This window comes from Herpailurus yagouaroundi, unplaced genomic scaffold (assembly GCF_014898765.1).
Source record: "Herpailurus yagouaroundi ecotype Mexico unplaced genomic scaffold, PumYag 208, whole genome shotgun sequence".
In the NCBI taxonomy this organism is placed as follows: Eukaryota; Metazoa; Chordata; class Mammalia; order Carnivora; family Felidae; genus Herpailurus; species Herpailurus yagouaroundi.
Window position 1 is genome coordinate 8805909 of NW_024412439.1, and position 27448 is coordinate 8833356.

Consider the following 27448-nt stretch of genomic DNA (forward strand, 5'->3'; position numbering starts at 1 on the left):
GTTTTTTGCATTCGGTGGGTTGGGACAAGGCTATGGTGACATGTATTCATCATTAGAATATTTATAGAGTATTTACACTTCCCTAAAAATCCTCTGTGCTGTACTTACTGATCCCCCCTCCCTCCTCAACCCTTAGCAACCTCCAATCTTTTTCCTTTCTCCATATTTTGCCTTTTCCAGGATATCATATATTTGGAATCATACAGTATGTAGACTTTTCGGACTGGCTCCTTCATTTAGTAATATGCATTTAAGTTTCCTCTATGCCTTTTCATGGCTTGATAGCTATTTCTTCTTAGTGCTAAATAATATTCTACCGCTAATGGACTCTAATGGACACACAGCATTTGAAATACAGGTGGGCAATGTTAAGCAGAGAGAAAGAACCAAAAAGAAACAGTAGAGATCAAAAACACTGTAACAGAAATGAAGAAATGCCTTTGATGGGTTTTTAGTAGACTGGCCATGGCCGAGGAAGGAATCTCGGAGCTTGAGAATATCTCAACAGAAACCCTCCTAAAGTGAAAAGCAAAGAGAACACTGAAAAAAAGAAAAAGATGAAAATATCCAAGGACTATGGGAGGACTATAAAAGGTATAACACAGTTTTGATGGGAATAGCAGAAGGAGAAGAAAGTGAAAAGGGAGCAGAGAAATATTTGAAACCTCACTGAGAGTTTTTCCAAAATTAAGGTCAGGCCCCAAATGACAGATCTAGGAAGCTCAGAGAGTGCCAACTAGGACAAATACCAAAAAAAAAAAAAACTACCCATCGTCAGTCCCTTTCCAAACTACAGAAAGTCAGACATAAAGGAAAAATTCTAAAAGAAAACAGGAGAAAAAATACCTCACCCATAGAGGAACAAAGGTAAAAATTACATCTGCCTCATCTACAGAGACAATGCAGGCACGAAGAGAGCGGGGTGAAATATTTATTTTATTTTATTTTATTTTACATTTATTTTTGAGAGACAAAGAGAGCCAGAGCACAAATCGGGGAGGAGCAGAGAGAGAGAAGGAGACACAGAATCCAAAGCAGGTTCCAGGCTCTGAGACATCAGCACAGAGCCCGACGCGGGGCTCGAACTCAGGAGCTGTGAGATCATGACGTAAGCTGAAGTCGGATGCTCAACCAACTGAGCCACCCAGGTGCCCCGTGGGGTGAAGTATTTAAAGTGTTGTGAGAAAAAACCCACAACCTAGAATTTTGTACCTTGTGAAATTATCCTTCAAAACTGAAGGAGAAATCATGACTTCCTTAAACAAACAAAAGTGGAGGGGATTTGTTGCCAGTAGACCCGCCTTACAAGAAATGATTTAAAGTTTCTTTAAAGAGAAGGGAAATGATACAGATCTGAAACTTGGGTCTACGTAACGAAAAGAAGAACGCTGAAGAAGGAATAAGTGAATTCTTTAAAGAAAAAAAAAATCATTGCCATGCCCACGGGCCATGTAGGTTTTCTCCTATGTAATCTTGGAGTTTTCTAGTTTTGTGTTTTACATTTAAATCTGTGATCCATTCTAATTTGTGTTGAAAAGTGTAAGGTCTGTGTATAGATTCACTTTTCTTTTGCATGTGAATGTCCAGTTATTCCAGCACTGTTTGCTGAAAAGACTATCCTCGTGCCATTGTATTACCTTTACTGCTTTGTCAAAGGTCATTGACTATGTGGGTCCATTTCTGGGCTGTTCCGTTGATCTATTTGTGTATTCTTTCACCCAGACCACAGTATCTTGATTATTATGGCTTTAGAGTAAATCTCGTGGTCAGGTAGTGTCAGTTTTCTTGTTTTGTTCTTCTCCTTCTTCTCCTTTTGAGTCTTTTGCCTTACCATATCATTTTAGAGTCAGTTTCTCAATACCCACAAAATAACCTGCTGGGATTTTGATTGAAATTGCATTGGACCTATAATGTGGAGGGAAACTGACATCTTGACAATATTGAGTCTTTCTGTCCACATCCATGGAATGTGTCTCCTTTGGTTCTTTTTTGATTCCATTCATCAGTTTTGTAGCTTTCCTCATATAGATCTTGTCCATATTTGGTTAGATTGTACCTAAGTACTTCATTTTTGAGGGATACTAACATAAATGGTATTGTGTTTTTAATTTCAAATTCCACCTCTTTGTTGCTGGTTTATAGTAAAGTAAATGGCTTTCGTATATTAACCTTGTATCCTGCAACCTTGCCATAGTTGCTTATTAGTTCCAAGAGATTTTTGTCAGTTCTTTTGGATCTTCTGCATGCATGATCATACCATCTGCAAACAAAGTGTTATTTCTTTCTTTCCAACCTGTACATATTTTCATGTGTTGTCTTGTCTCATCTGATGCGTTAGCTAGAACTTATAGCATAGTGTTGAAAAGGAGTGGTTGCCGGGGGGGGGGGGGGGGCGCGGACATCCTTGCCTTGTACCTGATATTAGTGGGAAAGCTTCAGGTTTCACACCATCAAGTGTGATGTTAGCGCTGGGGATTTTGTAGGTATTCTATATCAAGTTGAGGAAATTCTCCTCTATTCCTGATTTACTGAGAGTTTTTTATCATTAGTGAATGTTGGATTTTGTGAAGTACTGTTTCTGCATCTAGTGATATGATCATGTGATTTTTCTTTTTTAGCCTGTGGATATAATGGATTACATTAATTGATTTTTAAATTTTTTTAATGTTTATTTATTTTTTTTGAGAGAGAGAGAGGTGAGGGGTTGGGTCAGAGAAAGAGGGAGACACAGAATCCGAAGCAGCTCTAGGCTCTGAGCTGTCAGCACAGAGCCTGCGGGGGGGCTCGAACTCATAAACCATGAGATCATGACCTAAGCTGAAGTCGGATGCTCAACTGACTTAGCCACCCAGGCACCCCACATTAATTGATTTTTGAATGTTGAACCAGGCATGCATACCTAGGATAAATCTCACTGATTGTGGTGTATTATACATTCTTGGATTTGATTTGCTAAGATTTTTTTGAGGATTTTTATATCTGTGCACATGAGTGATACTGGTCTGTGTTTTTCTTTTCTTGTAATGTCTTTGTCTAGGACAAATGGTGGCCTCAGAAAATGAGTTAGGAAGTATTCTCTCTGCTTCTGTCCCCTGAAAGAGATTGTAGAGAATTGGTATAATTTCTTCCTTAAATGTTTAGTAGAATTCACCAGTAAACCCATCGGGCCTAGTGTTTTCTGTTTGGGGAGGTTATTGTTAATTCAGTTTCTTTAATAGATATAGTCCCATTCAGATCCTCTGTTCCTTCTTGTGTGAATTTTGTCAGCTGTGTCTGGCAAGGAATTGGGCCATTTTGTCTAGGTTATCCAGTTTGTGGGCATAGAGTTGTTCATAATATTCCTTTATTATCCTTTTTTTTTTTTTTTTTTAATTTTTTTTTTTCAACGTTTATTTATTTTTGGGACAGAGAGAGACAGAGCATGAACGGGGGAGGGGCAGAGAGAGAGGGAGACACAGAATCGGAAACAGGCTCCAGGCTCTGAGCCATCAGCCCAGAGCCCGACGCGGGGCTCGAACTCACGGAGTGCGAGATCGTGACCTGGCTGAAGTCGGACGCTTAACTGACTGCGCCACCCAGGCGCCCCTCCTTTATTATCCTTTTAATGTGCATGAGAACTGTAGTGATGTCTGCTTTTTTTCATTTCTGATATTAGTCATTTGTGTTCTCTTTTAGTTACAGGCTTATTGATTTTATTGATCTTTCAGCAAACCAGCTTTGGTTTCAGTGGTTTTTCTGTTACTTCCTATTTAAATTTCATTGCTTTCTCTTCCTTTATTGTTTCTTTTCTTCTGCCTACTTGGGATTTAATTTGTTCTTCTTTTTCTAGTTTTCTGAGGTGTGGAAACTTAGACTGTTGATCTTAGATATATATATATCTTTTTTCTAACATATGCATTCAGTGCTATAAATTTCACTCTATGCACTGCTTTTGACATATCCCTTTAATATATAAGTTGTGTTTTCATTTTTATTTAGTTCAAAATATGCTTAAAGTTCCCTTGAGATTTCTTTTTGATCATGTGTTATTTAGAAGCATTTATTTAATCTCCATGTATTTTGGGGTTTTTCCAGTAATCTTTCTTAAAAATTTTTTTTTTAATGTTTATTTATTTTTGAAAGAGGAAGAGACAGAGCGTAAGCAGGGGAGGGGCGGAGAGAGAGGGAGACACAGATCTGAAGCAGGCTCCAGGCTCTGAGCTGTTAGCACAGAGCCTAGCCCAGGGCTTGAACTCATGAACCTGAGATCATGACTTGAGCCAAAGTTAGATGCTTAATGGACTAAGCCACCCAGGCACCCCCTTTTCTTTTAATTTTTGTGGTTTTACTTTTTCATTTCAGTCCGGACACCTTTTATTTCTTTTTCTTGTCTCATTGCACTTGCTACAGCCCCTGATACAATGTCAACTAGAAATGGTGAGAACAGATTTCCTTGGGCTTGTTTCTAATCTTAGGGGGGAAACATTTGTTTGGAAGCTAGGTGTGAATTTTTCTGTATTTGGTACTAAGTATTTTTGTATTTCTAGGAATATTCTTGAGGTTTTTTTGTTTGTTTTGTTTTTTTCCTAGGATGCAGTTCAGTTATTTGGGTATTGTTTTGTAAGGTGGACCAGGACAGTGTTTATTTTAGAGGAGGGGTCAGCAAACCATGACGTGTGAACCACATCTCACCCACCATCTGATTTTGTGTGCTCTGCAAGCTAAAAATGGTTTTTCCACTGTCCATAGTCAAAAGAAGACGATTTCATGACTCGTCAAAATCATATACAATTCAAAGGTAATGCCGTGTCCATAAATAAAGTTTTATAGGAGCACAACCATGTTCATTTATTTATGTATCATCTATGGATGCTTTCCTGCTACAGGGGCAGAGTTGAATAGCTGCACTGGAGACCATATAAACCACAGAGCCCCAAATATTGACTCTCTGGCGCTTTATAGAAGATGTTTGTGGACTCCAGTGTAGAGGCGGTCTAGCCGACTACAGAGCTGAAAGCACTCTGAGTCCCCCGATGCCCCGTAAATCATGAGGCCACCTGGTCGGTGGGAATAGGGACTGTGTTCCAACCCAGTGTGAGCTCAGAGGATCATCCCCTCTCACCCTTTCAGGCGGTTCTTTCCTCAGCCTTGGATAGTCTCCTCACGCGCATGTCCTGGTTACTGCTCAGCTGAAGCCTTGAGGTGGACCCCGTGCAAACCTCCGGAGATTCTGTTTGCGCCGCTCTCTCCCCTCTGTGCTGTGCCCTGCGCGCTCTTACCACCTTGACCTAGTTGGATGCTTCTCCGTGGAGAGATGCCGCCGGGTTCCATCTGGATGCCCTTCTCCCCGCGCCGGGCGATGTCTGGGGCAGTCCTAGACCTCCTCTCATTTGCTTCGTCCCTCAGGGATCACTGTCCTTCATTCCCTGATGGCCGTGTCTCTCCTGAAACTGTTGTTTTGTGTATTTTGCCTGTGGTTTGGTGTTTTTTTTTGTTTGTTTGTTTGTTTTGTTTTCTTTTTTTTCCCCCCAGTTGTTTCAGGCCAGAAGTAAATCAGGTCCCTGTCAGCCCCTCTTGGCCAGAAGCAGAAGTCTTCCGTCTTGAACTCCCTTTCCACAGTGAGTTTATCTAGCAAAAGGAACTCTGAGCCTCCCCGATGCCTTTAATTCCCTGTACTTCACCCACTATCATGTTTGGAAGCAAAATGAACGGTGCAGGGCGGTGTGGCCTTGCGCGCAGCAGGGCCATTCATTCGTAGTGCTTTATCCTTCGGGATTGATGGTCCCTGAAAGGGGTGTCTTGCAAGCCAACAGGAACGGGTTTTCCGGCATTGTTGCTTCTTTGCCGAGGAAAGCTGCTTCCAGCCAGGAGAAGTGTCCCCTGTCACTGGGAAGGTGCCACGTGTAGAGATGGTGGGAGGTCGTTCGGGTTTTTGTGTTGGTCCCCGAAGCGGAGAACACCCTTACTGAGATGCCCGCCCTTTGGAAGCCCGCTGGCCTTTGGGGTATGTTGGAGGGGTAGGGACGGGTCGGGCAGAAAGAGTCGAGGAGACATCTCCTACCCTTACCTTGGGGTTTGGGAAATGCTGTCTTCCTCTTTGCTTTCCTAGCAAGCGGTTTTACAAGGAGAAGCACAAAGACTGAAAGCGATCTTTACATAAAACCCTGCTTCGCCTTTTCTCTGCCCGAAGAATCTTGGGGATGCGCTGAGGTTGCCATGGTTTTGCTTCCTTGCCAGGTCCTGCACCAGATAGAAATAAGGGACCATGAAGGGTCATTTCTAACTTCCTTCCGCCCACGGAATCCGTTAGCCTGTCTGTACTTTTGTCGACCCTTAGAAACACTTTGAAACGCATCCCACAATAACAGTTTATCGGTAGAACTGAGACTCAAGCAATGAATGCTTTCCTTTCCTAACCTAGATCCGAGGCCTCATTACAACCGGTTAGCCAGGCTTGGCTTCTGTGCTGCATAAGCAGTAATTTAAGGCACAAATAGATGTTAGGCAGAAGATGGGTGAGGGGCTGACAATAACCAAATCACCTCGAAAACCCGTGAGATGAAACAAAGGAAGGCGACCTCTCGGCTAGCTGAGACCCTTGTCTCTGAGTCACATGGCAGACCTTGAGGAGGTATGAAGCCTCATTCTACTTTACTCAGGGGCTCTCGTTGTGCGGGTTTCTTAATCCCGTCTCTTCTTACCTTTGTTCTGTAGATGTTCTTTCTAGATTCTAGCAGGAGAGTTGTGCACTCCTTCTGGACGTCTGTGTTCTTAGGTCTCTTGGTATCGTCATGTGAAATAGCAGTGGGGAACGTGGCTAGCCGGACTGGCAAACCTTGGTAGCTGATCTTTGAACCCTTGCAACCACAGCTTCAACAAAACTAAAAATATCTACTCTTTGGGGCGCCTTGGTGGCTCAGTCGGTTGAGCGTCTGACTCTTGACCTAGGCCCAGGTCGTGATCTCACGGTTCCTGAGTTCCAGCCCTGCGTCGGGCTCTGCGCTGACAGTGCGGAGCCTGCTTGGGATTCTCTCTCTCTCTCTCTCTCTCTCTCTCTCTCTCTCTCTCTGCCGCTACCCTACTTGCTCTCTCTCTCAAAATAAATAAATAGTGGCCCCCGGGTGGCTCAGTCGGTTGAGCGTCCAACTTCGGCTGAGGTCACGATCTCACAGTTTGTGGGTTCAAGACCCACGTCAGGCTCTGTGCTGACAGCTGGGAGCCTGGAGCCTGCTTCGGATTCTGTGTCTCCCCTCTTCTCTGCCCCTCCCCTGCTCACATGCTCTCTCTCTCTTTCAAAAATAAATAAACATTTAAATAAATAAGTAAATAAACTGAAAACAAACAAACAAACATCTACTCTTAGGACTTGCTCTGGGAGTTTTCCCAATGTGGTAATTAACTTTCTGCAGCGTATCCACTATCCCCGTCTGTCCCTTACTTCCCCTTATCCAGGGACAGTACCTCCTTGCATCAAATGTGGGAATCCCCAGTGCCTCTCTCTGGGCCCTGGACAACCCAACATCAGCTACCTTTCCTACTACCTAAACTCAAGAGGACTACCTCGTATTGCCCGCAAGCCTTTGCGCATGTCTAGTAGAGACTAGCGCCTCCTTGCGCAAGCCTAGTGGGCCCTCTGTGTCGTTCCTTGCTTTAAGCATATTTATTAAGTATGCTCTGTGCCACCAGTTGGGCTCAGAACTGGGGCAAAAGTACAGGATAAGGAAGACATAGCCCCAGCCCTTGGGCCCTTGTCACCCGCTCAGGTGGGGGGCCTGAGATTGCAGCTCCTAGGAATATCCCTCTGTTTTATTTACTTGGTAAAGTATCGGTAACTTTTTGCCGTGGACGATTGCAAAACTATGTAAGTAGAGAGAGTAAGACAATGATCCCATTCTGCCCATCAATTGCTTCAGTAGTTAACAACGCATAACCAATCTCGTTTCATCTATATATCTACCCTCCTCCCTCTCCTGCCCGTCACCTGGATTTTTCTTTTAATTCTTTACATTTTATGTTTTTTTGAATGTTTAGTCATTTTTGAGAGAGAGAGACAGAGCACAAGGCACCCCATCACCTGAATTATTTTTGAAGCAAATCCTAGGCATCGTATCATTTCAACCGTGGATATTCTGGAACATATCCCTAAAGTATGCTTGCAGAAGATAAGGACCGGTTTTTTTAAGAATGTAACTGCAATGCTACTATCACCCTTAATAAGTTAATTGTAATTCCTTAATATAATCAGATATCCAATGTTCAGACCTCCCGGATTGTCCCATGATGGTTTTGTGTGTGGGTGTGGTTTTTTTTGTTTTGTTTTGTTTTTTAGATCGTTCGATTCAGGATCTGAATATATGTATGGACATTGCAACTAATTGATGTGTCTGTTAAGTTTCTTTAATAGATAGGTACTTTTGCCAGCTCTCTCTTCCTCCCTGTGCAATTTCTTTGCTGGAGAAGTAGGGTCATTCGCCCTGGACTTTCCCAGTATCTAGACCTGCTATTTGTAACCCCATATATTGTTTAACGTCTTCCTCTGCCCCACATATTTTCTGTAAATTGGTAGTTAGGTTCAGCGGGCTTGATCAGAATCGGGTTTGTTATTTTTGGCAAGAATTCATCATGCTGATTGTCCCTCTCCGACCTACAGCCACCAGATAGTCCTCCCACAATTACAAGATGTTCCGTTAGAGGATGGTTTTTCAGAATGTCTAAAGATAGGAAGCATCCAAACACCTAATTATTCCAGAGGGATTTTCAAAACAATGAGTGTATTAGTTTTCTGTTGCCACTGCAATAAATTTGCACAGACTTCGTGACTCGGTGTACCAATTTGTCAGTTTATGGTTCTAAAGGTCAGGAGTTCAGAACAGATCTTACTGGGCAAGATGAAGGCATTGGCTGGGCTGCTTCCTTTCTGGGGCCTCCAGGGAAGAATTCATTCCCTCACCTTTTCTGGCTTCTAGAGGCCACCCATGTCCCTTGGCTGACAGTCCCCTTCCTTGGTGTTCAAAGCCTACACTTTGCAACCCTCCGACCCTTCTTCACAGCTCCCTCTGAGCGCAGCTGGGAAAGATTCTCTGTTTTTAAGGACTCACGAGTACATTGAGCCCACCTGGATAATCCAGAACATTCTCCCATCTCAAATTCCTTAGCTTTATTCGCATCTGCAGAGTTACTTTAGCCATGTAAGGTCACGTATTTTCAGGTTCCAGGGATTGGGATGGAGACATCTTCAGGGGGCCGTTATCATATGTAGCCCGGTGCTCCTACATTTTTAAACATTCACACCATTGTAATGCTGACAGATGATTGGGAGAGTGTGGCATGTTGCAAATGATTGTGGTATCAGGGTGACTTGGGCTATGTGATGGGGGGCAGATCACGGTAATGAGCCATGAGCGTGCGTCTGCATCATTGCGTAGGTCTTGATTGTATAAAATGAGCAGCAGCATTTTATCTTGGCTCATTGTCTCTCGGGTAACTGTGCCACATCCCCTTAGAAATGCTGTGGTAAGCCCGGAGATACTCGGGTCATCAGGATGGTCAGTGACACATACACAACCATCTCCATTACCTAGACCTTCTGTGTCTTGGGAGTATGGACAGCACTCGAACATAGTGAGGAACATAGTGTGCTAAGTTCTTGCACAAATGATCCGAGTGGCGCAGAATTTTTAACCCTCGTTCTGTTTTGCGTTAGCGAGATAACCTTTCTGCAGTTAAGTCAGATAGTGGGTGAAGGTTGAAAGAAAAGAGGGAGGAATAGGTTTTTTCATTCACAATCCGTGTCTCTACTAGATAAAGAGACTTCAGGACTTTAATGATTCTTTTCCTAATTGGAACCGTGGAGGAATCTCCTTTCCTCTCTTTAATTGTTTTCCCTTTTAATCCAGGCTGACACTTGACCCTTGGTCCTTCATATAGACTATTCTTGGGATGCATTTGGAATCTTACCGTAACATCGGTCATCCTATAGTGGCGCTAGGCCGATGATAGATTTAACTTGGAGGCCATCCAAAAGGTTGTTACTTAAGACCAAAAGGACCTCATCGTAAAGTGATTTTTGCTATAAAATGGTCCCTTGGAACAATCCCTGGAGATGGCAGGTCATTTGTATAGTTAAAAACATACATAGTGTCAAAAAATGTTACTAAGGGGTCCTTACCTCACACCATTAGTTCAAATAAATTCCAGATGAATTAACAAGTTAAGTGTCATGGCTTAATTCCCTGAAAAGACTAGGAAAAAAAATAAGTAAATGTCAATGTGATCTTGGGTGAGAAAAGACCTTCGTGATTCCTGCTTTTGTAGATCACGCTTCTCTGTGAAGCAGTCGTTGAAAAATCCCCATCAGCAAGTCAGGCCGCACATGGCACGTTGCCCTCATCTGGCATATTGCTAGGGTAGAAAGCCATGAGGCTCAGCCCCAGAATGTTCTTCCCAAGGCACCAGAAAGCAAAGTAAAAAAGCTCAAAGAGATGGCTGAAATTGCCTAGTTAAAAAACAAAACAAAAGAAAACAAAGCAACAACATCACATTTTAAAGACAATAGCTAGAGTGACTCGAATTCTTTTATCTTTAAAATTTCAGAATCTAGAAAAGTAATACATCTTTACATTTAACACAAACTATTTTTTTACTATTTTGCTCTGCATCGTTTTGCTATATATTTTGCTATTTTACTCTATATCGTTTAGCATCCTGCTTTTTTTTTTTTTTTACTTACTGACATATCATGAACTTCTTTTAACATCAAAATATTCCTGTATAATATCATTTTTAGTAGCTATTAGTGTTTTCCTTATGAATATACTGTATGTTTTTAAACAAATCCCCATGTCTGGGCATTCAGTAGTTTCCAGGGTTTCGCTATTAGAAACGTATCAGTCTGGATCCAATCAGGAAAAAGAAATTTGAACAGGGAAAGTTGAATATTTTATTAACCAAAGGGGATCAGGGTAATGAGGGATTGGTAGCAAGTAGCAAGGAGACAGAAACAGCAGGCGTAAGGTGCAATCACAAACTCTTGGACTGAAATCGAGTGTCCTAGGAAGCACCCCACACCCCTGGGACTAAGGTGTGGGGGTCGCTGTGGTGCTGAGCTGGTGGAACTTGCCAGAAATCTGCCCTCTGGGGTGCCAGGGAATACTGTCCTCATGGCAGTGTTGAGCCGGCGGTATTCTGTTACGAAAAGGCCCAAGGTGGGGGTGTGTCATAAGAAGTTGCGGGTCTCTTGGTGTTGCTGTGCACGGGCTCGTGGCACAGAGTGGGCTGGAGCCAGGAAGCCGAATGTTGTCCTCCCGCGGTGTCTCCGCAGTCCTGTCTATTGACAAAGCTGGCAAAGGAAAAGCTACTTAAAGGACCCAGGTGTATTTTCGCTGCACAGTCAAAAAGGGTGAGGTTGGGGTTCAGAGGCAATAAAACTGATAACCAGCACAGGAAATGTGTCCAGGAATATCCTTGTACGTACTTCACTGCATACTAGCTGAATGTTTTCTCACATTCCTACACATGGAATTGATCGATGAAAAGACAGGCCCAATCTGCTCTCCAGAAAGGTATGTCACCTGTACTCCCATGATAGTACATAGGAGCTTCTCCATCACACACTGGTGAACCCTGGGCATCGGCATGCCTTTAAATCCTTGCATATCCGATAATCCAAAAAAAAAACCAAAAACAAACAAACAAAAAAAACCAACTCATCGTTATTACTTTCATTGGAATTTTTTTTTAAAAAGTAGTGATGTCGGGGCGCCTGGGTGGCTCAGTCGGTTGGGCGGCCGACTTCGGCTCAGGTCATGATCTCACGGTCTGTGAGTTCGAGCCCCGCGTCAGGCTCTGTGCTGACAGCTCGGAGCCTGGAGCCTGTTTCAGATTCTGTGTCTCCCTCTCTCTGACCCTCCCCTGTTCATGCTCTGTCTCTCTCTGTCTCAAAAATAAATAAACGTTAAAAAAAAAAATTTTAAAAAGTAGTGATGTCAAAGCTTTTATTTATTTTTCCGTTTTTATTCTTTTGTGAAATTCATGTCTGTATCCTTTGCCCATTTACAAAATTGGAAAATTGTCTTAACTAAGCTGTAAATGCTCTTTGTGTATTAAGCATCAGAAAGTTTAAATGTTGATGTAGTCAAAACTTCTGTTATTTCATTTGCAATCTTAAAATTTAATTTATCTGGAAATCGCTTTAGGGGCACCTCGATGGCTCAGTCATTTGAGTGTCCGACTTCGGCTCAGGTCATGATCTCGTGGTTTGTGGGTTCGAGCCCCGCGTCGGGCTCTGTGCTGACAGCTCGGAGCCTGGAGCCTGCTTTGGATTCTGTGCCTCCCTCTCTCTCTCTGCCCCTCCCCTGCTCACTCTCTGTCTCTCTCTCTGTGTCTCTCTCTCAAAAATAAATAAACTTAAAAAGAATTAAAATAAAAAAAGAAATCATTTTAGCTTAAGGTGTGAAATAAGTATTTAATAGTTTGTTTTCTTTATTTTCTCTTAATAATATTAACTGTTTCTTTGTTTCTTTTCCTTATATTGCTTTTACCGTATATTGAATTGCACTACATGCCTAGGTATGGACTTCAAATTGTTTTCCTTTGGTTTTTAGTGGCCTCTTTTGCTTTTTCTTTCAGAACAGGATGCAGGCCTCGATGCCCTGTCCTCCATCATAAGTCGCCAGAAACAGATGGGAAAGGAGATTGGGAATGAACTAGATGAACAAAATGGTAAGAACACGTCTGGGGTCAACCGTGTTTGCCGCTTAGTATAAATACTCAAGGCTCTAATGTTCTTTAAACGATTTTGGTACTACAAGACACGTAAAGTAGTTTAACTATTACAGTTGGACGCCGTTGAGGGTGGTTTGTGGTAGATTCAGATAGTGGTTAACTAAACCACGCGAAGAAATTTGATAAGAAATTGCCAGTCCCTTGTCACTGCTTTAAAAAATCCGTCGTATTCTTGGGGGTGCCTGGGTGGCTCAGTCGGTTCAGCGTCCAACTTCGGCTCAGGTCATGATCTCGTGGTCTGTGAGTTTAAGCCCTGCGTTGGGCTCTGTGCTGACAGCTTGGAGCCTGGAGCCTGCTTCAGAGTCTGTCTGTCTGTCTGTCTCTCTCTCTCTCTCTCTGCCCCTCCCCCACTCATGCTCTGTCTCTCTCTCTCAAAAACTAAAAAAAAAAAAACCAAAAAACATTCAAAAAAAAATTCGTCGTATTCCGAGCCACGCAAGGGTTCCAGGAGCGTGTCCTTTATGTGGTGACGTGATAAATGGCTCAGAGCGCTGGGCGTGATGTGAGGCTCACCGGGCCGCGGGGACCCCGCGTGGTCCACATCCCCAGTGGAGCTGGCCCCTCCCTCATCAGCAGTACCAGGCTGCAGGGCAGAGAAGTCCTTGAAGATCTCTGTTCTGGACTCGAGGTGACAGATCTGGTGGAGCCAGATTGGTTCCCACACCGCAGGATGGCCGGGGAGAAACCGAGCTTTGTCGGGGGCCCACCTGCCAGGCTCCTGTGCTGGGGGCGGGCGTGTGGCCTGAGGGGCGGGGCCTGACGGAGAGCCTCGGTGGAGCTGGGGAGGGTGGGGAGGAGGGCGGATGCAGGTGACTGACCGGTGACACCTGTACTGTGGTGGACGGTCGGGGGCGGGAGGGCCACTGGTTTGTGAGCGGAGACCCTGAGCGCAGTTGGGAGGTGTCCAGGTAGAGATGCCAGTGAGCCATCCGAGTGGAAAGGTCAAGTGGGCCCACGGAGGTGTGCTCCCAGGGCTCAGTGACAGCACAGGGCCACAGAGGAGGGATGTCAGAAGCTTCTGCATGGAGGTGAGGTGTGAAAGCATAGCAACAGTGGGGTGTCCGTGCAGCCGGCATTTAGCAAGAGCCCCTCCTGTGTGTGCAGCTTGTTCATCACTGTCATTGCATTGAATCCGTACGCAGCATCGCAAAGGCAGCGTTAACCCCGTTTGCTAGAGACGGAGCTCGGAGTGGCTGACGGGCCTCCTAACGTCACATCACTTGGAAGTGACAGCACCGAAGTTCCAGCACGGGCCACCCGATGCTTGTGACTGCCTTTTCTACTACCCTGCCCTTCCTCTCTGAGGAAGACGACGTAGGGAGAGAAAGGTGGAAGGTTCTAAGACCTTAGCTTTGGTGATGGTGTCATGGAGGCTGGTGATGGCGTGGGGCTCAAGGAATTGCCCACGCACCTGCCAGCGCGGCAGCCTGGGAACGGACGAATCCTTGCCCCAAAGGCAGGGCTGTGCCTGTCAGAACCACGCAGCAAGCTCTTTTCTCCATGGCCACTGAGAATGAGCTAATTTCTTCCCATAGTGCTGTTGCATTTATCATAAAGTCCATTTGGCTATCATCTGTCGTAAATAAGTAGGTTGCTAAAGCAAAGGGACAGATCCTCTAAATTTATAATCCCAGTAGTGGTTTGTAAACAGTTCAAACACGCGGAACGCCTGGTGGCTCAGTCGGTTACGTCTGACTCTTGATCTCGGCTCGGGTCACGATCTCACGGTTCGTGGACTCGAGCCCCACATCGGGCTCTGCGCTGACAAAGCAGAGCGGAGCCTCCTTGGGATTCCCTCCCTCCCTCTCGCTCTCTGCCCCTCCCCCACTCACGCGTGCATGCACACCTGCGCTCTGAAAAAATAAGCGCACAAACGTTAAAAAAAAAAATGAAAAAAAAAATAGTTCAAATGCAGAGCGGAAGACATTTGAGTCCTTATCCCAATGGCGCTAACATGAATGTGCTCGATTATATATTTGCATATAATTCAGTCATCGGCCGGTTCCTTCCCCGAAAGAGCGTCGGTAAGAAAACAAGCTCTAGAGAAAATCTGTTCGCAGGGATAACTGTTCTTTATCTACAGGAAACAGGGCTTGTTCAGTGGGTCAGACTAGGAAGGATTCTAGCCACCAAAATGGTGAAGCACGCCCATGCTGTGATGTGGCTCCGTCCGCCACGTGTGGTCACCTCTGGGCAGGTGGCTGTGAACTGGTGGTGGATTTCTTGGCGGAGGCGGGGGGGGGGGGGGGGGAACTTGCTCACCTCCCAGGCGCGATCACCAGGCGTCTCTGTGGCATAAGCAATCTTGCCGGCTCGTCCTTGTCTTCCCTGCAGTCCCGTGGTTCTTAAACTTTGCTGCTTGTTAGAATCACCTGGGGAGCCGTTAACCGCCCCCCAAACCCCCAAAGCCCAGGCCACGCCAGTGTTCGTTTTCTCTTGTTGCCGTAACAAATTCCCATAAACTTGGTGGCTTAGAAACAATGCACACCTGCCATCTTAACAGTTCTGGAGGTCAGAGGTCTGGCCCGCACCTCCCTGGGCTGAAAAGGCGAGGCGTCTGCAGAGCTGCCATTCCCTTCTGGAGGCTCCAGGGATGAATTCATTTCTTTGCCTTTTCTGGCTTCTAGAGGCTTCCTCCATTCCTTGGCTCGCGGGCCCCTCCTCCGTCTTCAAAGCCGACAATAGCGGATCGAGTCCGTCTAACATCACATCACTCTGACCTCTAACTTCTGTCTCCTTCTCCTGCCTTTAAGGACCTTTGTGATTCCGTGTGGCCCACCCAGGTAATCTGGGATGATTTCCCCCCTTTAAGGGCAGTTGATTAGCCACCTGAATGCCCCTTGGCCGTGCGTGGTAATATGTTCATAGGTTCTGGGGACTGGAATAGTAGACGCCGTCCAGGCCGTTGTTCTGCTCACCACAGTACTCTATACCAGTTCGACCAGAATCTCCAGGGGTGGGGCCAGGGCCAGCGTCTTTAAGGCTCCCCAGATGGTCTCAGTGTCCTGCAAAGCGTGAGAGCCAGCGCCCCCGGCAAACGTCCTGAGAGAACTGACTCAGCGCTCTCCTTTCGTGCGGTCTCCTCTGTGCTCGCTCTGTAGATGCAAATCGCGCACGCGCACAGACGTGCATTCGGAGTCACACAGACACGCGGGTACCGTCCTTGGCACGGCCGGAGGCTCTTCCTTCTGAGCCCACGCTTTACTTGCACCGTCCTCCCTTCTTCCTCCATACCTCCCACTCCTCATCTCCATTCCGGACCCGGACACACACGTGTGTATATAGATAAACACGAGGCATTTTTCCACTTAGTTCCAAAATAAGCTGGGTTTTCTCTGTGGCGGCCTCCCAGAGAGATTGCTGTTATGCTGGTGGTTTTCTAATGTGCACATTCACTCCTCAGAAATAGGGCAGAGTCAGCCATTTTCCTTCGTAGGAACGGAGAGACTCTCTGAGGATAAAAAATTCTGTCCCTGCCAAGACTACAATCAGCCTTTCTTTCCTTTGTCCAAATCAGAAAGGCCATTATATCTGTAGGTATTGAGAACAGGGTGGCAGCCCGATCTGGATTTTTATTGTGATCTGAGTGCGTAACGAGGCGTCGGGGACCCCGGAGCAGGATACCACTTTTGTTGTAAATATCTCTATTTGATTTACTGACCTGCTGGATTATTCTTTTGGGTTTTCATTAGATGAGAAAAACAATAGGCCAGCCAGGCCATTTTGGAATCAACTGTCAAGACCTTCTTAACAAAATACGTTGTACTTAGAACATAACCCGCAAAGCCGACGGGCTGAATTATCGTCAGTATAGGAATTCAGGTTCTAATCTTCTCACGTAGAGTTAAAAAGGCCCAGACCAACACCAGTAACTTCCCTGTTTGTGGGCCGATGACTAGGCCTAATGAGGAAAAGGATTAGGGGTTAAGTGAAAGTCCCAGTATGGGGGGGAAGGAGGGGAGAACCTAACCACACCCTGGATGTGGGGGTGGGGAGCAGGTGAGGGTAGGGGTGGCAGGTGAGTAGGGTGGGGAACCGAGCCAATGAGATCACTTAGGGAACTACAGAGTTTAGTGCCCTTTAGTTCAAGCTGAGATGTATGGATAGCTGGCCACAAAGGGCTCATGTCCGACTACCCGGACGCTGTTCCAGAAGGGGAGTCATGGCACTGGCTTACCAAGCAGCTCCTTAAAGTTCATGCTCAAGAGGACAGGGCCTTTTGAAAAGAGCACTAACACAAGCAAATGGACGAGATTGACTCGATCAATGTAGGTGTTTTTGAGACCTGATTTTGGCATTGGCCAAGCCTTAAAGTCAGCACCAAGAAGACGAACCGTGGAGGCACGGTTCTGATGGCAGAAAGGGCACCAGAAGCAGGCCGATACACCAGTTTCTGCTAATATGTGCCAGTCCTCATCATTCTTTCTGATGTTCAGATATCCCAAATTTGGCCCAATCCTTCTGGTGCTTCTCTGTTAATCTCTGAGCACTTCCTTGTTTTCTAAAAGAAACCAAAGTGACAGAGGAGGGAAACGGCCTTCATAGTGTCAGTACTGAGGTTGATGAGACCAGTGTGTCCTTTCAAAGAGCTAGACTAATAGTATGACTAATGTCATCGAAGGACACACAAAGGCGGGAATTGCCATCGCAAAGGTCTTTAGAACCCCTCACCTGAATTTTCACGTTGAAAGTCTAGGAAGGTAATGTGGTAGGCTGGAGAGTGACCCCCCCCCCCCAAAATATGCACATCCTGATCCCTGGAATGGCAGGGGGGACTTTGCCGATTTGTTAAGGAATTAAGGGTATTGAGGCAGGAAGATCATCCTGGATTATGTGGTTGGGTCCTAAATATCACAAGTGTCTTTTATAAAAGGGAGGCAGAGAGAGATATGAGAAAGAAGACGGTAAGGTAGTGACTGAAAAGATGTTATTCTGCTGGCTTTGAAGACGGAGGAAGAGGGTGTAAGCCAAGGGATACAGGAAACGTAGCTCTACAAGCTGGAAAAGGCCAGGAAATGAATTCTTCCCTGCAGCCCCTGGAGGGACAATAACTTCGGTCCAGTGAAACTGACTTGGGACTTCTGATCTCCTGTAAAGGAATGAGTTGGTGGTGGGAGTGGTTTCTTTTCTGGGTCTTAGATCACGCTTTATTCAAGAACATGCATAGATGTCTATTGACTCCTGGAAAACGTGGTGTGTACTGTTGGGGAGGAAGAATTTTCATCTGTCCTTCAAGATCCTTCCACCTGGACTGGAAATCGAATTGGCATGAGACAGTTTTGCAGGAGAAAATCAAATTTAGTTTCATACTTACTGGGAATTCACATGGACGTGAAATTCGAATGTATGTCGTTTTAAGCCCCTGAGTTTGTGATAATTTGTTAGCGCAGCAACAGGCAGCTAATCTAAGAATTAACGGTGGTTTTTATTTAATCAGTTGTCAGTAAATTCTGGTTAACCACCCTTATGCTAAAAAATGCGTTTTGATATTTTGAGCCTTCCAGGTGTTTGTAGCTCCTCTTCTTGAAGAAATTCTTCAAAGCAGCCTTCACAGAAGGAAGTTTGCATTGCCAGTGCCCCAGGCGATCTCTACCGGAAGCTTCCCACACCGTTTATTTAGCACTTTGATAATAGAATTTAGTTTTGTATTAATGAAATGCGTGGACAGTTCGGTGACAGAATTTTTGGTGGGGTATTCAGGATGAGGATTTCCCAAAGTGTGTTATTAGGCAAGATGGTTTTAGAAAATATGTGGAGAAACACTTTACATCTTAATAGTTGCATAGTTCAACGTGTGACAGAAATAAAAACGGCTAACATTCGAAACCTGTGATTTCACAGCAATATAAAGTTTCCTTATTCAATTAAACTGTATAAGCAGAAAAATAAGCATAATATGTACCATAATAAGTGTAATATTTATGTAATAATATATTATTATAAAAGCATAATAGCGAGTTGATACAAAGGAAAACATTGAGCGTGTATGGTGTGGATGAAATACGAACACGGCAAAGAATTCTAAAGGTGGTACTTGAAAAGCTGACGTTTGGGAAACACCGCCGTAAGAAGACTCTTTGTGTTCCAGGGCTACAGAGTACTTACCTGGTTTTCCGCCTCGACCTAGTACAGCACTCTGTGATTTAGTAAGTGCCCCCTGCCCATGCGGCCCTCCTGACGAGCAGTGGGGTTGGGAGACCAGCTGGAAGGATGCTTCCCAGCCCTGCGCGAGCCTGTAACCCTGGAAGGCCGTGACTGCGGTAGGAGCCATGTTGTCTGGTGCTCCCCGGCCCCCGCTTGGAGGGAAGCAAGACAGGCAGAAACCACCTTTTTTTTTTTTCAGGGTAATATAAAATGTTGTCGTTGTTGTTTTGAACACTTATTTGTTTTTGAGAGAGAGAGCGCACGCGAGCAGAGGAGGGACAGAGAGAGAGGGAGACACAGAATCCGAAGCAGGCTCCAGGCTCCGAGCCGTCAGCACAGAGCCCGACGCGGGACTTGAACTCACCAACTGCAAGATCATGACCTGAGCCGAAGTCGGACGCTTCACCGACTGAGCCACCCAGGCGCCCCTTCCAGGGAAATATAAAATGGCCCAAGGTGCAGGGAGTTCCTGTCACTGCTTGGCAGGTGGCATGTGAGCAGTGGGACGCCAGATCCACCACCCAGAGCTGTGACCCAGGAGAGCTGGGCCCAGACTCTGTGAGCATTTCCCTGTGGCATCAGGCCCTTCACCCGTCAAGCGGGCTTTTGTGAACCGACACGGAATCTCACACCCCTCCCCACTCCCCGCGCCCCCGGCTTTGGAATGCAGACACGTAAACTTCAGGTGCAGGAACAGTTTTCTGTAAATGGCTGTGCCGACCTGGATTCAAGTTTCCTTTACTGGGATTTCATTCAGCGCGCTTGCCCAGCTGCTAGGATTAGCACAGCTAATTAGCAGGGCTCTGACGCCCGCACTTCATTCATAAAAAAAACAAAAAAAAAACAAAAAAAAACCTTGTAGGGCACCTGGGTGACTCAGTTGGCTGAGCATCCAACTTCAGCTCTGGTCATGATCTCACGGTTCGTGGGTTCGAGCCCCGCGTTGGGCTCTGTGCTGACAGCTCGGAGCCTGGAGCCCACTTTGGATTCTGTGTCTCCCTCTCTCTCTGCCCCTCCCCCGTTCATGCTCTGTCTCTCAAAAAAAAAAAATGAATAAATGTTGAAAGAAGAAAAGAAAAGAAACTTGTGAGTTAGTTCCATCTCAGAAATTCTGAGGGTGGGAAGGAGTCTGAGGTCATCCCTCCCCCAACCCCCAGCCGCCTGCCATCTTCCTATCTGTGCTGGCATGTGGGCCTCCAGCTACGGCTGAACACACGGCTTCTGCCCTCACGGAGCTTCTGCTCTGGTGCGGGAGGCTGAAATTAGACAGATCACCGCACAGGTCCCCAGGTAGAGACCCTGGTAAGCAGCATACAGGGTACCACGAAGGCAACAGAATAGCCTGATGCAGTTGGAGGCCCAGGAAAGCCTTCCCTGAGGAAATGACCACTGTACTGAGATTTAAAGGGAAGAACATGTCAAACAGAGGGAACAGCATATGCAAAGCTCCTTATGTGCAGAGGAGCACAGCACGTTGAGGAACGAACGTGCGAGAAGGCCAGTGTCCCCAGAGTCCAGAGAGCCCGGTGAAGAGGCGAAGGGAGAGCAGGCGGAGGGGAAGGCAGGCAGGGGTCGTGTAGGGGTGACCTTCGACCTCCACTGGGCAGTGCCCTGACCATCCATCGGGTTTGTGCTCTCCGTTATGGGGAATCGCCCGACTTCCCACTTACTCCTGTCATTTGTTTAATTTGTTTAATTTGTCATTTGTCATTTGTTTAATTTGCTCAGAATAAGGGAGCCAGGCCTATAAATCTGCGTCTGTGCCCTTTGCAGTGTTCATAGTAGTTCGCGCGTCTAAACCGAGAGTACTCGGCCGCTTTGGGGGACAGGAAATCAGCATAGTGCCGTGGGGGCATTTGCTCGTTTTTCCAACCATGGGCCTTTGTATCATGAAAAACAGCACTGAGAAACCAGGTCGCCCCTCTTTTTTATTTTATTTTATTTTATTTTTTTTACTACGCTTACTGTCTGGGTGGGGGAGACAGACACTGAACAAGTACTCGCCCACATCAGGGTACCTTCTCTGATCATGGTGAGTGCTGTCAGAGAAGAGGCCAGCCGCTGTAGCCGGGATGACACAGAGCCCCACGGCCAGGTGGCGGCTGAGGTCTCAGGGATGGGCCGGACTTGGCTGCGGGCAGCTGCCGCATCCCGGGAGCGGCCGGACATCCCATGTGAGGTCCCAGAGGCTGGAGAGAACCCTGGAAGTCCAAGAAGGCTTTTGTGGCCGGGAAAGAGTGAGTAACGTAGGTGCGTGGACCCGGATGAAGTTGTGCAAGGATCTGGAGCCAGGACTGTTCACAGCGTGAACACCTAGTAAGCCCTGAAAATTACAGAGAATTTATATTTTCCTGGGAGGGACTCTGGTTTCTTTTAGCCACAATCAACAGTCCTAGTCAGGAAACGATTATGTTCACAGCAGTTTTGAGCAGGGCTGTGGCTCCAGACTAATTTATACTATTTCTTCTTTGGAAATCTACTAAAAGCTTGTACATCTTCCTGCAAATAGCAGTCCTACAGCCACAGATACTGCCGTTCAGTATTTTTAATTCCATTGAGCCCATTAGATTTTATAATTGCCGTCAGTTTTCCTTTTTAACTCCTTGTTTCTAAATTTCCAGGTGTTGTTAAACCATCTTTTTTTTAATTGTTGATTTTCTCGTTGAGTTGCAGAGGGGTCAGAGAATCACGTCCTGTCTCATACTGGTCCTTCTCCACTCATCACGATCTCCTCTGGGAGGGTGAGAGCATGACCTGAGCAGAAATCAAAAAGTCAGACACTTAACTGACTGAGCCACCCAGGCACCCCTGGCCGGTTTTTTATTTTATATATTTCAAGGAGAGGCTTTTAGGCATATATATGTACTATGGGCTATTTTATTTTATTTTGGTGGTTGTGTCTTTTTACCATTATAGAAATATCTGCCTTTATCTCTGATGCATTTGCCCTTTAGACCTATTAATCGGTATTAATATCACTACCTAGGCTTTCTTTCATTTGGTTATGGTGACATTACCTAGTATAGCGATTGTCCAACTTTGTGGTCTAGGACCCCTTTGTATTTTTTTTTTTTTTTTACCATTTATTTTTGAGAGACAGAGAGAGGCAGAGCATGAGCAAGGGAGGGGGAGAGAGAGAGAGAGAGAGAAAGAGATAGATAGATAGAATCTGAAGCAGGCTCCAGGCTCTGAGCTGTCAGCACAGAGCCCGACGCGGGGCTTGAGCTCATGAACTATGAGACCATGACCTGAGCCAAAGTCGGACGCTCAACCGACTGAGCCACCCAGGTGCCCCTGTATTCTTAAAAATTATTGACAGTTCCTCAGAGCTTTTGTTTATGTGGATTAACTCTGTCAGTACTAACTGCATTTGAAATTAAAAGGAGACATTTAAAAAAGCATTGATTAATTCTTTTAAAAACGAAAACAAACTATTACATGTTAACATAATAAACTTAATTTTTATGAACAATAATCCTCAAACATAAGCAGCCTCAACTAGAGAATGCTTATTATATTTTTTATCTTTTAGTGCCCGTCCATTGTAGATCATTGGTGGGCATAGTTCATTGAGATCCCCGGCTGATGGAGTCATCACCATTTCAGACATTTCGGGACAGTGTGTTGGAGATCGAGATCTTGAGGGACTTGTTCCTACAATTAAATGCTCTGGCCCAGAAGTTACTGGTCAAATTTTTTTATTATTACTATTTTTAATGTTTACTTATTTTTGAGAGAGAGAGAGAGAGAGAGAGAGAGAGAGAGAGAGAGAGAGGGAGAGAGGGAGGGCATGAGCAGGGGAGGGGCAGAGAGAGAGAGGGAGACACAGAATCCGAAGCAGGCTCCGGGCTCCGAGCTGTCAGCCCAGAGCCCGACGCGGGGCTCGAACTCACAGACCGTGAGATCATGACCTGAGCCGAAGTCGGATGCTTCACCGACTGAGCCGCCCCAGGCGCCCCTTGACTGGTCAACTTCTTTCGCAACTCATTGGTCAGAGCTAATCATGTGCCGGGAAGTGTAATCCTACCAATATGTCTGGTTGAGTGATGCGGGGGTGGGGGGTTGCAAAAGGTACTGGCTGAATGGCACAAATGAGTATCATGGGGATAGTATTTAGCAGTGAAGAGCCAAACTGCCTCGGATACTTACTAGCTCTGTGACCCTGAGCAAGTTACTTACTCCTCTCCTGACCTTCTCATCTCTAATATGGGGATTTCAGTGCCTGTTTTATAGCATTGTTTGTGAAGCTCTTAGAATAGTGCCTCACACGTAGTAAATGCTGTAAGAGCGTTTTCCGTTGTTAACTGCTTTATTATTCACAGTACAGACTTCCGGGTCAAAATGGCAGGCTGAGCTGATGGGGGAGCCCTCTCACTTCCTCTTCCAAACACACGGAAACGTTAGATGAAACATTTTTTAAAATTGGTTTCTACTTCTTAGCTGACCTTGAAAGCAAGCAAGGGAGTCCCCTGGGTGTCAGAAATGAGGGCGCTTACCCCAGCGGTGAGAGGAATGGATGTTCCGTGGCCTCAGAGGTGGCTGAACCAGATATGTCCCTTGGGGACCGGCGTGTAAACCCCCGCGCGTGCGGATGGGAATTGAGGCTCTGGGCCCTGTGCCTTGTAGGGGGGGCTGCAAGCAGGCCCTGCGTGTAAAGCCAGGAGCTGGGAAATGACACTTTTATGGGAAAGCCAATGTCCCCCACCTGCCACCCAAGAATGAGATGCTCAGTTAGGCCACCCACCTTGGGCCTCAGCCACCCTTATATTTTTAACATGCATACCTAAGTTTACATTTTTTCTAAGAAAGTCTAAAGCAAATAAATATCTCAGAATAAATCAAGTTGAGAATGCTTACACTTTCCTTCAAAGTCCTCATCTTTCAAGCTGTTTTCAACAGAAGCCACTCCTCCTCCCCCACTTCTTTTTTCCTACAGTCAGTATTTTATTCGGATTTACTAGCATATTTTACTGATTTCTGTTAAAATCGTGGTAGCCATTCTGTTGCTCAGCTCTTCTGGTTGAGTTTTTTTTTTTTTTTCCTTTCTAATTTTTGAGAAATAGACTTTTGAAACACTCAATACGCTTTAATGCCCACCGTTGCCTTTTTTCCACAAAAGTGTGTTTTTAAGGTGACAAACTCTTTGACACCTTCGAATGGTACACCAGTGAGAACTGAAAATTTTTTTCCTTTTGCTCCCCGCATCCTTTCTGTTTCCTCCGGGTGAGTTTTGGTTTATTGATCTCCGTCTTCGGCTTTCACGCCGTCACGGGCTGAATTGCGTCCCCTCAAAACCCCTATGTTGACGTCCTAACTCGCGGAGCCTGAGAATGTGACTGTAATTGGAACTCGGGTCTTTGGAGAGGTGTTTGAGCCGAAATGAAGTTATTAGGATGGGTCCCCATCCCCTGTGATCGATGTTCTGTGACAAGACGAAATGAGGATGCAGACACACCCAGGAAGGGACCACCACGTGAAGAAGACTCAGGGAGAAGGTGGTCACCTGCAAGCGAAGGAGAGAGGCCTCAGGAGACATCAGCCCTGTCAACACCTTGATCTTGTACTTCCAAAGCCTGTAGAACTGTGAGGCACTAAGTTTCTGCTGTTCGGGACACCCGGTCTCGGTACTTCATCGCGGCAACCCCAGCAAACCAGCACCCATCGCACGGAATTCCTTATTGACGGCATATTAACGAATTAAGGGCCAGGTCAACGAGTATGGGTAGCTAACATAGGCTTTCTTTGTACTTAGGTGGGTTTATTTACCAAAAAAAACCACCCCGCTTTTGTTGAGTGGGGGGATTAGCTATGCACTGTGTTTAAATGGGCGGGGTATACCAGTAGGCAGGGTTCCCTGTAGGGTACGTGGTCAGCTAGAAGAGAACCAGGACCCTTTGCTGTAACCCTTTATCCCCAAATTACTAAGGTAAGGAGAACTTTGACCTTTGGGGGCAGAGGGGGGACACCAACACCATGGGTACTCCCCAGGCAAACGTTCCTCTCTAGAGAGAGCTGTTCTGGGAGCTCCAGCTGGGACCCAATACTGCAGACTGTGGTTTACACAGGACAAGCCTAAGAGCCAACGGGCTCAGCTTTTCTGTAGACAATTCTCCCCTCAGATGCCCCGATTCCTGCCCGACAGCCACTTCTTTGTAGGCCATTCTTTGGCTCCCAATAGCCATTGACTCACTCCGAGCTTGGAGTCTCTCCAGGGTTCTAGCAGGAAGAAAGAGCTCCTATCTGTAGCTCTGATGATGTATTTCAGGTTGCCTGCCACCCGCCACCCCCCCACCCTCAGTTTTGGCTGATTCGTCAATACAGTCCCAACTATCTTCTTTTTAGGAGAAAGCCTTTAAAATGACTTATTCACTGATAGCGCTCTGTGTTTTCAGTGCCACCATGGATTTATTCTTTCAAAAAATATTTTTACTGGCCTTTCATTGTGCTCTTGGGAAGAAAGGGGGCAGCATGTATGTTTACTCTACTGTCTTGAGCTCAGAGTCTCTCTTTTATATCGTGTACGAGGTCACACTATCTGTAGAAATTGTCTTGCTGAAACAACTAGTGTTCTGGAAGCTTCAATTAAACAAGTTTTTAATACGGTCTGTGAAAGTTGTTTTCTAGGGCTTCTGTGATTTGAGTGATACCCCCAAGTTATCCCTGATGTGTTTATAGATGAATATTCCAAAAGAAAAGACAATAAGAGAAGGTGATTCTTTTCCATGCACTGAGGGTATTAAATACTCAGTGAAAGTAAGATCAGTTCTTTATCGGATTATTTGTTACTCATCTCTAGGGAGGGGCTAGTTTATAGTAATGGGGTCTGGAACAGGAGGACAGAGGGAGAGAGAGAGAAAGAGTGAGTGACCTAGTGAGAGCAAGTGTGTTGTTCCAATAATAATTGACATCAACTGGGTGTCCGATAATTTAATTCAGGTATGACACTATTTACCTGGAGATAATGTCAGAGTCCAAAGGTTTAGGGGCTTAGTCTCATGACTGCCCTCACCTTGGACACCAGCTTCAAGTCCTGAGTATCCTGAGGTCTTTATGCCCCACTGGCTGCAAACACAGGGTTCCCACGGCACCCCTCTGGGATCCAATAGTTTGCTAGAAGCACTCACAGAACTCAGGAAAAGGCTATACTTACGGTCCCAGTTTTTTATAAAGGATACAACTCAGGAAGGCCAAACGGAAGAGGCCCACAGGGCAAGGTCTTAGGGTGGGGGTGCCCACAGAGCTTTCATACCTTCTCCGGACACATCACCCTCCTAGCACATCAGTGTGTTCACCAGCCGAGAAGCTCCCCAAACCTCATCGCTGGGGAGTTCTTATCGAAGCTGCGTTGCATAGGCATGGTCGATGAAATCTTTGGTCATGCAGGGAAACCCAGATTCTTTGAATTTGCTGACTCTGCAAAAAAGATACCCAGACACATGCATGAATGGTGTTTATCAACTAGCTTTAACTCTGATGATGAACTGGGTTGGATCCGTTTTGGGTCCCAAGCTTTTATTTGCCCATCTGGTCTAGGGCCTCCTTTATCCCTTCCTTCTAGGTCCACCCCTTGGCCTCTACTCTGGCCACGAAGCCAGTCTGAGAGGCCGTCTAATGAGAGAGAGTGGCAAGAATTTTCCAAAGGAAGAGCTGTGGAAACAGTTGTCAAGGGAAAGGGCATTTATCCTCAGGCCCTAGGGTAGCTGGCCTGGGTGATTCATCAGGCTTCCTCTCCCCAGGCTTTACCACAGCTCCTTCTTCACTTCCAAGAGGGAGACTGTGAGGCCAACCGTAGCAGCTGAACTGGAGAACGGATGACAGGAAAGCAAGCCAAAGTGAGAGATCAAAGAGAGGAAAGGCCAAAGCAATCGCAGATGGAAAGAGGTCAAGCTAGAAGCTCCCCGTCCAACCACTTGAGCCCAGTGATAACACTGTTACTGCTCCTTGGTGCTTTTGCAGGAAGGGGGAACCTGGGGTGCTCCTTGGAGGCTGCATTGGGGGTCCCCAGGACCACTGTGGTTTCACTGTTGTGCTGGAAGGACTCACAGGACTCAGCATATACGTGCCTGCTCACTAAAATTTGTTTATAACCCTCAAATCCGTGCTCATGGTGCTTTCACAGGTCCTCACAGACGTGGGTGAAGAGGTGAGAACTTTGAGGCATCCAATGGCTACCTTCTCAGCCAAGGTCAAAGCAGGCGATGCTCTGCCTTTTCATTTTCCCTCTTACACAGAGATAACCAGAGCATGGAGACCCCAGCTCTGGGGCCAGGTGGACGGGATTGGAACCCCCACTCTGAGCCCTGTTGGGAGGGTGGCCTCAGGCAAGTCACAGAACACTTGTGAACTTCGTTTTTCTTTTGAAAACTAAAGAAAATAGAATCTACCAGGATGAGTTGTTTTTAGGCTTTAAGATACAATCTGTGTGAGATCTCCCTCCCTCTCTCTCTCTCTCTCTCTCTCTCTCTCTCACACACGTACCCTTCACTATCCAAAATTAGAGCATTCCTGTGATATCTTCCATAAGCCGAAATGGCATAGAGCA

At 46.0% G+C, this 27448-nt stretch overlaps 1 protein-coding gene and 1 long non-coding RNA gene across 2 annotated transcripts in view; both read left to right on the forward strand.

Moving 5' to 3' along the window:
- STX8 (syntaxin 8) overlaps positions 1-27448 on the forward strand; it is a 259347-nt gene that overhangs the window by 54738 nt on the left and 177161 nt on the right. The window contains exon 6 of the mRNA XM_040453213.1: positions 12607-12699. Coding sequence (XP_040309147.1) covers positions 12607-12699 — 93 coding nt within the window. The remainder of the gene's footprint in view (positions 1-12606; positions 12700-27448) is intronic.
- On the forward strand, positions 13695-25768 carry LOC121015917 (uncharacterized). The gene is made up of 3 exons (XR_005784039.1): positions 13695-14786; positions 17335-17337; positions 25757-25768. It is a non-coding gene; the product is annotated as an uncharacterized LOC121015917 (long non-coding RNA).